General features: G+C 37.1%; 1 protein-coding gene across 1 annotated transcript in view; it reads left to right on the forward strand.

Moving 5' to 3' along the window:
• Gtf2f2 (general transcription factor IIF, polypeptide 2, 30kDa) overlaps window positions 1-13,252 on the forward strand; it is a 152,040-nt gene that overhangs the window by 25,628 nt on the left and 113,160 nt on the right. The window contains exons 3-4 of the mRNA XM_005409084.2: window positions 393-411; window positions 1,312-1,456. Of these exons, the coding sequence (XP_005409141.1) occupies window positions 393-411; window positions 1,312-1,456 (164 nt within the window). The remainder of the gene's footprint in view (window positions 1-392; window positions 412-1,311; window positions 1,457-13,252) is intronic.

The raw sequence follows: 13,252 nt of genomic DNA on the forward strand, positions 1-13,252 counted from the left end.
ATATATATATATATATATATATATATATATATATATATGTATATATACACACACATATATATGGCATTATTTTTCTAGTGGAGGAAATTATTAAATTTAATAATTTTTGATCATTTAAGCTTGCATTAGTTAAATAAAACCTCTTCAAGTAGACTAAACAGTACTGTTTAACCATTGTATTAAATCTACATTTGCCTGCTGTTGAAGGCTAAAAATGCTCAGAGAAAGATTAGAATTGTAATAAAACATTATTTGGTCAAAATATATTTAGGACAGTAGTCTCTATAAGTGTAATATTTTATGTAAAATGAAATAATGTCATTTATTTTAGCTCTCAACTCACACTTTAAAGCAATGTGAAATCTAAATTTAAATATTTTCTTTCTTCTCAGGAATCAAGGAAGGACTGAGGTAAGATTATTTATATGTCAATTTTATTTAAAATGTGAGATTGTTTTACTTTTCATTACTAATAGTTAAAAAAGGAGATTATTTGCATTCTGGACAAACTCCACATCAGATGAATGGCTAATGGCCAGGAACACATAAAGGTATAAACACTACCCTTGTATGATTAGATTAGATCAGTGCTGTAAAACTGAGTGTGACTTCAGTAATATTTTAGCATGACTTCAGTGTAATGCAAAAGCATTTATTTGATTTGAATTTTTTGAGGACTTTAAATTTCAACCTAAAAAGAAAAAAAAAAAAAAATTCAACCTAGTGAGCCTGGTTTATAATGTACAGTACCTATCACATAATAGAGTAGTATTTAATCAATGGTTATATATGATGATCTTTCTACATGGTTGGGAAATTAGTAATTTTATCTTTATAAATTTCTTTAATGTAAAATGTAATGTTCTTTTGGGGAGAGCTGTATATATAATAAGCCATTTTTAATAAATGGCCTTTAATAAATAGTATTTTTTTATTCTGTCTTATTATTGAGTTATCCTTGTATTTACTTGTATTTGTTAGAATACTCAAAAATAAAACTTTACCATGTGCTCATACAGTAGTCATTAAGTACAAAAAAGGAGTATGTCCTCTGTTTATGAAAGTAAGCCTTTCAGAGTAAGTATCACTTTTACCCCTCACAAATATAATCAGTTTTTTTATGTTCTTAAAATATTCACTCATTTAGCAAACACAAGTATTAAGGAATTTTTATGAGGTTTAAAAAATGCTTAGTAAAATGACTAGTAAAAGATTGGCATTTAAAAAGTTATTTGATTTATAATCAAAATTCATGTACAGGTATTTTAAATTTAAATGTCTTTTGTAATAAGCTCTGGTTAATGTGTCTAGGTGTCATTTACTTTGAATGAGGATCTTGCAAATATTCATGATATTGGTGGAAAGCCAGCTTCAGTCAGCGCTCCTAGAGAACATCCGTTTGTCTTGCAAAGTGTTGGAGGACAGACCTTAACAGTATTTACTGAGAGCTCATCAGGTAAGTGAGAAGGGAATTGTCTAATGGAATTCATTACCAAGGGTGTTCCATGTATTATTCTGTCTGTAGTATCATGCCCTGTCTCTGGTTTATAGCCTGTTGTGATTGATGAAATTTTGGCATTGCTTGAGAAGGGTTTAATTTTCATTTGGGGAGTGAACATATAGAAGAACGCAGATGGAAGAATGTGGTGCATCAAGCTGCCTTCTAAGATGTTGAAACAATTTGAGTTTTGCCAGAATAAGGTCATTCCTGCTTGTTTTGTTAAATTGATATTCAGCAAGTATAAATTGTAAAAATACTGCTTAATATTGGGGGTATTTTAGTCAGAATTTTGTGCTTCACTTGTTTGATACCAAGAAGGCCTTTTTATTGCATGATGATTAACTTTTAGCCAGGTGTGATGTTGCCTACCTGTCATCCTATCTACTTGGGAGGCCAAGGCATTAGGATCACAAGTTTGAGGCCAGCCTGGGTAACTTAGTAAGACCCTGTCTCAAAATTTACAAAATGAATAAAACGGGCTTGGGCGCTGGGCATGGTGGCGCACGTCTTTAATCCTAGTACTCGGGAGGCTGAGGCAAGTGGATTGTTGTGAGTTTGAGGCCAGCCTGGGCTACAAAGTGAGCTCAAGGCCAGCCTGAACTGCAAAAGGAGACCTTGTCTCAAAAGGACCCCCCCCCCCCGCAAAAAAAAGAGCTTGGAATGTAGCTCAGTGGTCCCCCCTTCCACCACCACCACCAAATTAAGTTTTAATTGGTATGGGCTTCCAAGAAATTTTGTGTAGTTTTAAAAATGTATGTGTGATAGCAAGAAGTGTCTCTAGCAGTGAGATATTCCAACAACTCATTAAATCAGGAGCAACTGATTCATTTTGTAAATTAAAGGGGAAATTTTCTCAGATGTTCAAGTATGATTATTTATTGGTTTTCTCCTTCACTGGATTGAGAATGTTAAAAACACCAGTTTACTTCAGTTTATGGAACTAATTTCTCAGATCTAATTTCAAATGTTACTTGGTTATATAAAAAAATCTTTGACTTTTGTTGTATTTTGAGCATTTCAAAGAACACTGTTATAAATTATAATATGTTAAGGACATCATTATTTTAAAAAACGAATATCCTTGGTAAAATTTTTGTGGTATCTTGGATTCTAGAGAACTAGAATACTGTATAAACTGACCTTAATGTAGAATTTAACTTTCTGGTCATGTGTTCTAAGGTAAAGGATTGGTTTTTCTGCATCACTTTTGCTGTAGTAATATATAGTGTCATGTTATGGAAGGTGGAAAATGCTAAAGTAGCAATATCTTCAACATATACATTTTATGCTGGAGAGAATTCAGCATTGAACAACTGTTTTTTGTATGTTGCATTGTTCTGGGCATAATAGAGGTGCATCTAAGCAGTTTGAAATTTATCTTTCAGATCTAGAAAGGTAATGTGTTATCTTCAAGATTAATCTTAGTTTTTTTAGCTAAATCCTCAGCCCCTTAATCTTAGTTTTTATCTTTGAAACTTTTTATTGCTGTGTTCTTTTTGAACATTTTGTGTTCCCATTTCTGGTTATAGTGTACTCTTGACTGAATATGGTCTTTTAAGGATTATTTTGGCAGAGTATGGAGAAGGATCAAGATTGTTATCCTTAGTCTGGAGTTGGACAGTTTGTTCTTGCTTTTGTACAACTGAAGAATTTTTTGCAGAACAGAAACTTTTAGATCGGAATGTTTCTACTTCTTAGCTTCTTTAATTATTTCTATGTTATGTCATTGCTCCTTGGCTGTCATTGTACTTTTCTGTTCTTTCATTTCCTCATTGATAGCTGGGCACTGTGGTGCACACCTGTCATCCCAGCTTCTTGGGAGACTGAGGCAGGAGGATTGAAAGTTTGAGGCCAGCTTCCACAAATTAGCAAGGCACTATCTCTTTTTTTTTATTTTTTTGCAGTACCGGGGATCGAACTCACAACCTTGCACTTGCCAGGCAGGCACTTATGCCACTGTGTTATATCCCCAGCCGAGACACTATCTCAAAAAACAAAACCTGGCCCAATTTCCTCATCTGTGAGATAAGAATAGAAATTATTTACATTTGTATAAAATATGAATGTATTTAAAATACTGAGGACAATGCTTAGTATATGGTATATGATCAATAAATAGGAGCTGTTATTACTATTATTGTTACCTTTTTTTTTTGTCTTTTTGAGACAGTGTCTCACTATGCAGTTCAGGCTGGCCTTGAACTCACTTTGTAGCCCAGGCTGGACTTGAACTTGCAGTGATCCTCCTACCTCAGCCTCCCAAGTGCTGGGATTATAGGCCTGTGCCACCACATCAGCTACCTCTTATTTTTACACACTTTCAAGTTTACTTCTTAAGGCATTTACATTCATTTTGCTTCAATGTGGGTGTATATTATTTATTAAAATTCAGTGAGTAGAGATTTTTATATTAAATTTTTCGTGATTGCCTGGATGACCAAGACAAAAGTTCTAGAGTTGTTCACAGTTTACCTCCTTCTCTGTCAAGTCTTATGTATTTACCATTTCTAGTTATTAAAGCAGCAATTCTATAAATGGGTTCCCTGGATCACTAGGATGTCATAATTAAATGGCAGGGGCTTTTAAAATGCCACATACATGTTGTATATATGCATGCTTTTAGAGTAAGTTGTTTACTTAACATTGAAATATGAACAGGCATTATTTTGAACAGGTTTACTTTTTCCTTTAAGTTAGAGCTGTACCTGCTTATTATAAAATTACTTTTCTAATTTTTTTCTTTGTAATTCTGCAAAGGCTTAGAAAATGAAGAATTTTATAAGAAAAATTAAAACCTCATTTGAGTTCAGTATATTTAGAGTTTTAGTTTTAATAGCTTTATTTCTTCTGTTAATATAGTTTTAATACAGTTATAGAGATTTTTGAGAGACATTTTCTGAGCCCATTTTTCTAGTGGTTGAAGTCTGCATATTTGCAGCTGAGGAATGTGGAGATGGCACTGGTGATATGCTTTATAATATTTTCCCTTTAAGCAAAACAGTCTGCATATCGTTAACATTTTATGAACCAAATTATTTTGTTTCTAATTGAGTATTCTTATCTGAAAGAATATATTTTATTTTATGGCTATTGTGGGTCAGCTCTTCCATTTCTGTATTTCTCTGAAATCCAGAAGATCTGTTTCTCTTAAATATTTTCTGCGAATCTTTATTATCTATTGCATCTGACTCTAGAAATGCCTTGTGTGCCTCTCTTTTATGTCCCTCCCCAGCTTAAATGTTGAGATGAGCATTTTTATCTGCTATTTGTTGGTAACTGTATCATTCTAGTTTTTTCTGTGTTTGGCATTCCAATTTTTACTCAAACTTAGATTTTCCTCTTTATAACTACCAATTTTTGATAAAAGTATTTATCTGTTCATCATCATTTTTGTACCAGATCCTGTACTGGAATAGGACTAGAACAATGATGGTGAACCCTTCGGAGACCGAGTTCCAGACTGCAACCCAAACCCACTTATTTGTTGCACAGTGCCAACCCTGCAATTAAACCTGAATGTTGGGATTTTAGTTTAGAAAAATACCAACTCCACAGTTAGTATCTTTTGTCCTAAAAACATAGTAACACACGTGTCATCGCTTTGCCACCACTGTGCTAGAATCTGTCCAGTGGGGCAACTACTATGTGAAAACATAACTGCTCCAGGTGAGTGTTCAGATGTACCAAGAGGAGAGAGGGAGCACTTCGCCCAAAGGAGGTGGGAAGAGCTCCCCAAGTGGGGGTATTGAGAGCTGATTTTGCAGTGTGTGGATAAGGGTGCATGAATAAGAGCGTGCATAGCTCACACTGTCCTTGAACTCACTGTGTAGCCCAGGCTAATCTTGAACTTGTGGTGATCCTCCTGCCTCAGCCTCCTGAGGGCTTTTTCCTGCCTGCAAACCTGTCTCAAACAAATTAAATAATCCTGCTGAGAGCAAATCAAAAACAGGTTAACTGTGGACGTCATAGTCTAGTCTAGAGAGGAAGAAAATATGGACAGGTGTGATGGGAGGGAGTAGGAAAAGCACTCGTGTTTTAGATATAGTGTGTAAGTAACTTTGCCAGCTTTTGATACAGATTGGAAGTGAGAAGTTCAGAATGGTTTCCAGGCTCTTTGAGCAGGAGCACCTGGATGGCTGGTGAGACTAGTTTTGAGTTAGGATGTGCTGGAAGAAATGGGCAGGGGAGAAGTGACAGAAGCAGTGATTGTTCTGCTATTAGTTTTGTCTCTGATCCCTTTGTAGCAGTTCATCAAACGAATTGATATTGTTTCCTTTAGTGAGCAAAATTTAAATCTTTGTAGCCCTAGCCTTTTTTTTTTTTTGTATTAGTAGGGGAGAGGCCAGCAAAAAACAAGCAGAAGTAAATTAACACCACAGTCTAGAAGGTGAAAAGTTCACTGGGGAAAGAATGGCATGTTCAGAGTGATCAGGATGGGGCCCCATTGCGATGTGGGCAGTAGCTACATGGAGGCAAGGTAGCCAGGTAGGAGTTTGCAGGACAAAGAGGAAGCAGTGATGACAAGTGCCCTGGGGTGGGAGCAAGCCTGACTTGTAGGAGTAGCAGGGTCCAAGAGGGTGGTGTGGAGGAGCAAGTCGGGGGAGTAGGCTTTTAGGCGGAGGGAAGGGGTAGGGCACATAGTGGTCATGGAGGAATTTATAAAAGCATTGTAAAGGTTTGGGATTTTATTCTTAGTGAAGTAGGAAGCCCTGGGGAGAAGGAAGAAAAGGCCATTACTGTTCAGGGGAGATTTGCAGAGGCCGGGACCAGAGTGGTAGCAATGACAGTCACCTAATGTCCAGCCTGTATCTTTAGTAATCTCAGTGGGTAATCCATTGGGATTTTTGTTATCTGAAACCCAGAAGATAGAAAACAAACTCGTGTCTCCCTCGTTATTCTCCCTGTGTTCATATTTGTGTCAGTGATGCGTAACCCTCCCTTCTCTTGACCTCGTAACTCTTAGCGTCCTCTGTGCTCCCTCTAGTCAGTTGTTGCCGGGCACGTTTCCGGTTCCATGTAATCCAAGTAATCCAAAGTGGTTCTTGAAATTTCTGCCATCACCTTCACCTTGTGGTCACATCTGCTGGAATCCCTGCCCTAATAGTAGTGTCCTGTACAGTGGTCTCTGCTTTTCCCCTTGTATTTTCTTTGCCAGGGAATTATCTGTCTTTTCCTGTTACAATCATCCTTCCTTTTACTGATCTACTCCTTGTTGTTTCTGTGTCTAGACTCAGGGTAGTTTGGTTTATAGTAGGCATTTTGTTCCTCAGTCAAACTTTGTGGGCAGGGCATAGGTCCTGTGCTTGTCTTCACAGTACCTAGAGTAGGACCAGACACAAAGTGGATGGATGAAGTCACTTATTTCCTTCTAAGAATATGAGTATTCCAAGGGTTTAGGCTTAGTGAGATAGCTTGTTAGTGACCCCAAGGGTGGCTCTTTCCTGTTGGAAGCATCTGTTTTTCTTCAGACACTAAGATTCAAAGTTGAATATAAAAGTCCTTTATTCCCTACTTTATTTTTTGCTCATTATATTTTTATTTTGGCACTATAATTTTTTCCCAACTTTTTCTTTATTAGTCTGATTCGTTTAGACTGTGTGGGGTGCCACTTTGTTAGCTACTCTTCACATTATGAGAAGATATATTCCTCAGATAAAATAGCAGCCAAGATAACTGTCAGTGGCCTGCTTTACTTGTTTTCATGTGAAAGGCTGAATTTTATTAATGGCGGCAAGTACTGTTTGGTAGTTTTCTTTGAAAGGTTGGGTATTTTTTATTGAATTTTGAGAAAATTATCTTTCAGATGCCTAAGACTGAGTCACCATAGCTTTTCTGTCAGTTATTCTTTCACGTTAACAGTGAGCTTCTGTGTGAAAAGTAGCTAACACAGCTGCCATCTCAGGCAGCTAAGTACTTTCTTGGTACTTAACCATCTTGGTGGTTGGCCACCTTACCTTGGTATCCTGCAGAAGCTCAGTGTGTACTTCCCATTTGATGTCACAGAATGGTAAAGAGTGTGTACTGCTGGGCTGAAATTTAACCAGACAGTTCTTACTGTTCATCAAAGACATTGTGGGATGAGGCAGACTTTTTATTTAACTGTACATATGATGTGGTAAAGAGTACTGTGGTGCAGCTTGTTGTGACTGCCTCAGTTCGTGTGGATGCCAGGAGCTTCACCTACCATTGCTGTTGCACTGTCCATGTAAATATCAACATAGGGAAAAAGGCAATTAGATATTTTAATGAAAATAGTCTTGACCTTGTGGATAATCAGATATATTGACCATCCCCAGGGATCCATAGACCATAATCCTTGAATGAACAAAGACTGCAAGTGGCATTAATAAAAGCAACCTCCTCCCTCCCATGATTCTAAGGAAAGTATCACTTACAGCAGTGTTTGAGGTTGGTGCTGTATTGAAGAGTATAATGCGTATTTTTAAACTGGAATTGAACCACAGTTAAACAGATTTCTTGAAGTATTATACTTACATTGGTGTATAACTTGACTTCACACATATTATCTAGTTTTCCCCTCAGCCTCGTGAAGGAGGATCTTTGAGAGCTCCATTATGCAAACAAGTGTTCAAAAATTTTGAGATTTGGTGACTAGCCCTTCTCTCTCTTCATATTTAAATATCTTGATTGAACAGTCTCTTTTTAAAGAGACTGAATTGCCATTACAACTTCATGGTTCGATGGCTTCCTCAACCATCAGCCCAAGGTTTTCCCTCTGCTCTCTGCACTTCACAGGTCTCCAAGCCCCACCCCACGTAGCAGCTACCCTGGGCTTTCCCACTTTCCTGGTATACTGTGTGCAGAGGCCCTGACAAGAAGAAGGAAACTCTGATTTTTGCTTACTTCTTTGAGTAACAACCATGCCACTAAACAGTTAGAATCATACCAGTTCTGGCAATCTTACACTCATGAGAAAGAACAAACTGAAATAAAAATGTATGATTTTAGTGTTACAATTCCTGAATAACTAAGGTTTGTGGCTGACTGCAGAGGTTCAGATTTGGATTTTATTGCCAAGTGCCTGAGCTGTGTTTTCTCTCTGAAAAACTAACCCTAATAGCAGAGAATGTTCCTATATTCAGTAGCTAGAAAGAGTAAGGGAAATACTTGTACTCTTCACATTCAGATACGCATGTGTAAGTATTAGGTCGGCTTCTGCTGCGGCTTTAGCATTCTGAGCACAAGGGTGAAAAGGATTAAAAGTAAGAAGTGGGGTAATTTTAATAAGATAATATTATGTCGGGTAATATTAAGGAGTAATATTTGAGTCTGAAATTAAATTCATTAAAACATAGCTTACAGTGCTCAGTTTTATAAATAATGAAGTAGTTCAGTCCTTTGGAGAAGGGAAGGGAATAACCTGTGCATAATCTTAAATTTAAAATACTATATTTTTAAGCTAAGTATGGCGGTGCATGCCCCCTAAACCCAGAAACTGAGGTAGCTAGCCTGGGCTACAGAGTGAGACCTTGTCTTTAATTTAAAAAAAAAAAAAAAAAAGAAATAAAATAAAAAAAAATATGTATATATGTATTTGCATATATACTTTTAAAAATTTATATGTAAATCTCATTTTCTTCAGCTATTTCAATATTTTTACTGCAATTTTTAACAGTGTATATTTATTATGGAGAAACAGGATTTTGTGATGTTGAATGTTCTTGAGCTCAACATTAAAAAAAAAAACTCAACATATCCCTCTCCAGTTTTTAAGTGCCATAAAGTTTACTTTTATTCTATTTAAAGCTGTTTACATCAGCTTTATTTACGTTTGTTTTAAGAACTTATATTTTTGGTTAGTAGTGTAACTAGTACCTTTAAAATTTTTCCATTCTTTTTGAGACACCCTTGACTTTGAAGTTAGTGTTAAACTGAGCAACCCTAACAAATTTGACAGTCTCATGTTGGGGCTTATGGTTTGTATTTGATTCTATTAGGTCTTCCTGAGTAGAAAATAGCCTTTATTTGTAAAAACTAATTTGTTTCTCTTTTTAATTTTTTTAACTTGTATTCTCTTTGACTAGCACAACAGATAGGAAGAAGCAGTGAGTGTTTTGTTTGAGGATAAAGAAGACATAATTCTTCCTTTTGATGAGTAAAGTAGCAAAGTAGCAATCTGAATATATTAAATAACACCAATGGCTTGAAAAATGGAAGTTTCCACAGTACCTGGATCATAGGCTGTGTGACTAATGTTTGTTTCTGGTTTCCAGAAGAAAGAGTGTGGGGATAGGGTCTGGTTGTTTTGGAGAGGTCTTGTACAATTACATTTTAAAGGTTTCTGTCAGGTATGGAAAAAACCATTTGTGGTCTAGGAAAAAGTAAATTTGCTGGAGAAATTGCTGAGTGCTGAATGTGAAGGGTGATTGTTAGCTAGGAAATCCTTCCTGATTCTCTCCTGTTTCCTGGTCACACCTGATGGTGTATGAAGTGGCAGTTTAAGTGCCCGAACTGGTTGTAAGCTAGGGCAGCTGATTCCTTTCCCTGTGATGGCTCATCCTCCAGGAAGTTAATGTGGGCTTATTCTCATGGAGATTATAGAGCTCACAGAAGCGTTTCTTTGCTTTTGGCAGCAAAGAGGACTCTGAAGTTACAGCATTTGGGCTACCGGGGTTTCCATCATTCTCCCTGTGGTTCTCCCATCCCTACAGGTCACAGGGGAATACTGTTGCTTTTTAAAAACTTCATTCCACGTTTATATTGCTTTGAACTTTTTTTTTTTGGTACTGGAAATCAAACTCAGGACCTTGTGCTTGCCAGGCAGGCGCTTGTGCCGCTGAGCTATATACCCAGCCCAACGTTTATATTGCTTAAGCATGGTCTTCCCTCTAGTTCTTTCAGTATAAGTGTCTTATATCAGAATTTGAAAAAGAGAAAATACCTTGTGGCCTAGCACCCCCCACCCTGCAACAAAGCTTTATTGTAGAAATAGAAAACACTGGTTCCCTTGTATTTTTATCATTTAGCTGATAGGGTGCTAACATAAGTACAGTAATTTCCTTAGGGGGAAAAAGTAAGAGTTTAGAATTGGATTATTACTTTAAAAGTGGTATATACTTATTTTTAAAAACACAGCATGGAAGGCTTTCAAGTAAGAAGTAAGTGATCTCAACTTTAACAGTTAGTCTTTTCCTCCAGCCTCAATAGTGTCACTTTCAGGATACCCAGTGCTGAACAAAAGGTGAGAAGATGCAAATTGTCATCATAGCAGGGGGAAAGGTTACTAAAATGGTTATAAAGCCTGTACTTGCACTGTATTTTTTCATTACAGTGACTATGATACAGAGTGCTCCGTTTTCTTTCCTTGTAACTCTTTGATTGGAAGAACTGAAGGAAGTTTTGTTTTTGTTGGCTTGAGACTGGCTCTAAGTTGCCCAGGCTGGGGCTAGGGATATAGCTCAGTGACACAGCATCTGCCTGTTAAGTGCTAGGTCCTGAGTTCAATTTCTCATACCAAAACAAAAAAATAAATTGGCCTCAAGCTCATGCTTCTACTCAGCCTCTCAATTAGCTGGGGTTTACAGGTATGTGCCACTGCACTGAGCTGAAGGAGTTTTTTTTTTTTTTATAATGCATATGATATTTACTTTTTTTTGAGACAGGTTCTCACTGTGTAGAGCTGGTCTGGACCCACTATATAGTCCATGCTTGCCTCGAACTCATGGCGATCCTCCTGCCTCAACCTCCTGAGTGCTGGGATTACAGGCACACTCCACCATACCCAGCCAAGTTTTACATTTTTATTTTTTATTTTTTTATTTATTTATTTTTTTTTTTTTTGGTTTTTCTCCGGTACCAGGAACCGAACTCACGACCTTGCGCTTGCCAGGCAGGCGCTTTTTGCCGCTGAGCTAAATCCCCAGCCCAAGTTTTACATTTTTATTAAGCAATGATTTTACTCTTTCGTGTGTGTGTGTGTGTGTGTGTGTGTTTTTTGTTTTTCTTCCGGTACCGGGAATCGAACTCACGACCTTGTGCTTGCCAGGCAGGCGCTGTGCCGCTGAGCTAAATCCCCAGTCCCTGATTTTACTTTTTAATAAGTAGTAGCTTTATCATTAAGGGAAAAGATGTAGGTAACCTATGAAGTGCTTACTTTGTTACTGTGGTGGCCACTGTGGTAATACCTATGTGTTAGATAGTATTGTTATTTTCTTGATGACAGAGATGAGGTTTACATAGGCTATAATTTGACCAATATCTTGCAGCCTATAGGCTTGTACCCTCACTCATCATAGTGGTAGTGTTTATAGAGTCTAGGTATGAAGTCAGTTTTGTGAATAATAGTAATATAGGGATGATATAAGACCTCCAAATGATATAAGGGAAATATTGTAATCCCCAAACTGCCAGATGTCTAATACACTGAGTTTGTGTTGCTCAAAATCAAAGAAGATTAAGAACAGGAAATAATTATTGAGGCAAGGTAGCTTCTGTCTAAGAGAAATAGAAGGGGACCTGGAAAGTGGGTTGTCCCTGAGCCCACTTCTCAAAGGAAGTGGTGTAGAGCCAGATCATGAGGTGAGTATGAAATCATGAGATAGATGGAAGATTGGAAAAACTACAGTCAACCAATAAGATTACAAGTGTAGTCTCTTATGTAATACAGATCCAACGGAGAAACAAGTCGTAGCAAGTGTGCATGAAAGAACAAGGACCTTTCCTGGAAGGGATGAGGTCTTGGTCCCCCACCCAGGTAGTTGATTCCCCAGCCAGGTGGTTGATACCTATTTAGAGTATCAGTCATTACTGTTTATCCCCGGTGGAAGTTGATGTAATCACTGAGGCCTGACCTTCAAGGAATGCACCTCCACCCACAGTTGTAATGTGGGTTCATTACAACTCATCTTCTGCACTGACTCCTTCAAGGGCCTAACCCTGCCTAGAATATTTCTTTTTTTTTTTTTTTTTTTTTTTTTTTTTTTTTTTTATTTTTTTTTTTTTTTTATTTTTCTCCGGTACCGGAAACTGAACTCACGACCTTGCGCTTGCCAGGCAGGCGCTTTTGCCGCTGAGCTAAATCCCCAGCCCCCTGCCTAGAATATTTCTACCTAACTTAGCTGTCTATAATAATAGGAAACATCTAAGAAGATAGTAATGGAATGAAAATATTTAATTTTTGATTTTGGAACATTTCATATATACACTGAAGTAGAGTAATATAACAATGCCCCAGCTTTAGGGATTTATGATAGATCTTTAAAATGTGCTGTTGTGCTGTCAGTGACTATAAGCAAATTACTTTTGTAAAGAGACACAGTTTCACTTTATATATTTGTACCCCCTCCTCATCACTGCTTTTCTATCTCCTAAGGCTCTCTTGAGACTATATGTCACAGTTTCTTCACTTGTTATAAATCTTAGTTCCTTCATAAACTGTTTGGTTTGCCCTACAGAAAAGAATCCCTGTGAGGATTATCTGCAAATTACCAATGTTGTTATTAACTTGCACCTATCTAGATGTAAATTTGTATTAACATTTAATGTAGTGGTTGACTTTGGGCAATGTCTGGAATAGACATTTGTAATTGTTACAGCGGAGTGTACACTATTGATGTGTGGCAATGCTAAACATTCCTTAGTGCACAAGAAAGTCCTGGAAGAAGGAGCCATCCAGCCTGTCATGTCAGTAATGTTCAAATAAAAGCACCTACTTAGCAAGAGATGCTCTTATTTTCAGTGGACAAACTGCTGTATTGGGTGTGACTGTTGATGATATTAAAGTTATAGGAA

The sequence above is a fragment of the Chinchilla lanigera genome, unplaced genomic scaffold (genome assembly GCF_000276665.1).
Source record: "Chinchilla lanigera isolate Chin_1 unplaced genomic scaffold, ChiLan1.0 scaffold00117, whole genome shotgun sequence".
Taxonomy (NCBI): Eukaryota; Metazoa; Chordata; class Mammalia; order Rodentia; family Chinchillidae; genus Chinchilla; species Chinchilla lanigera.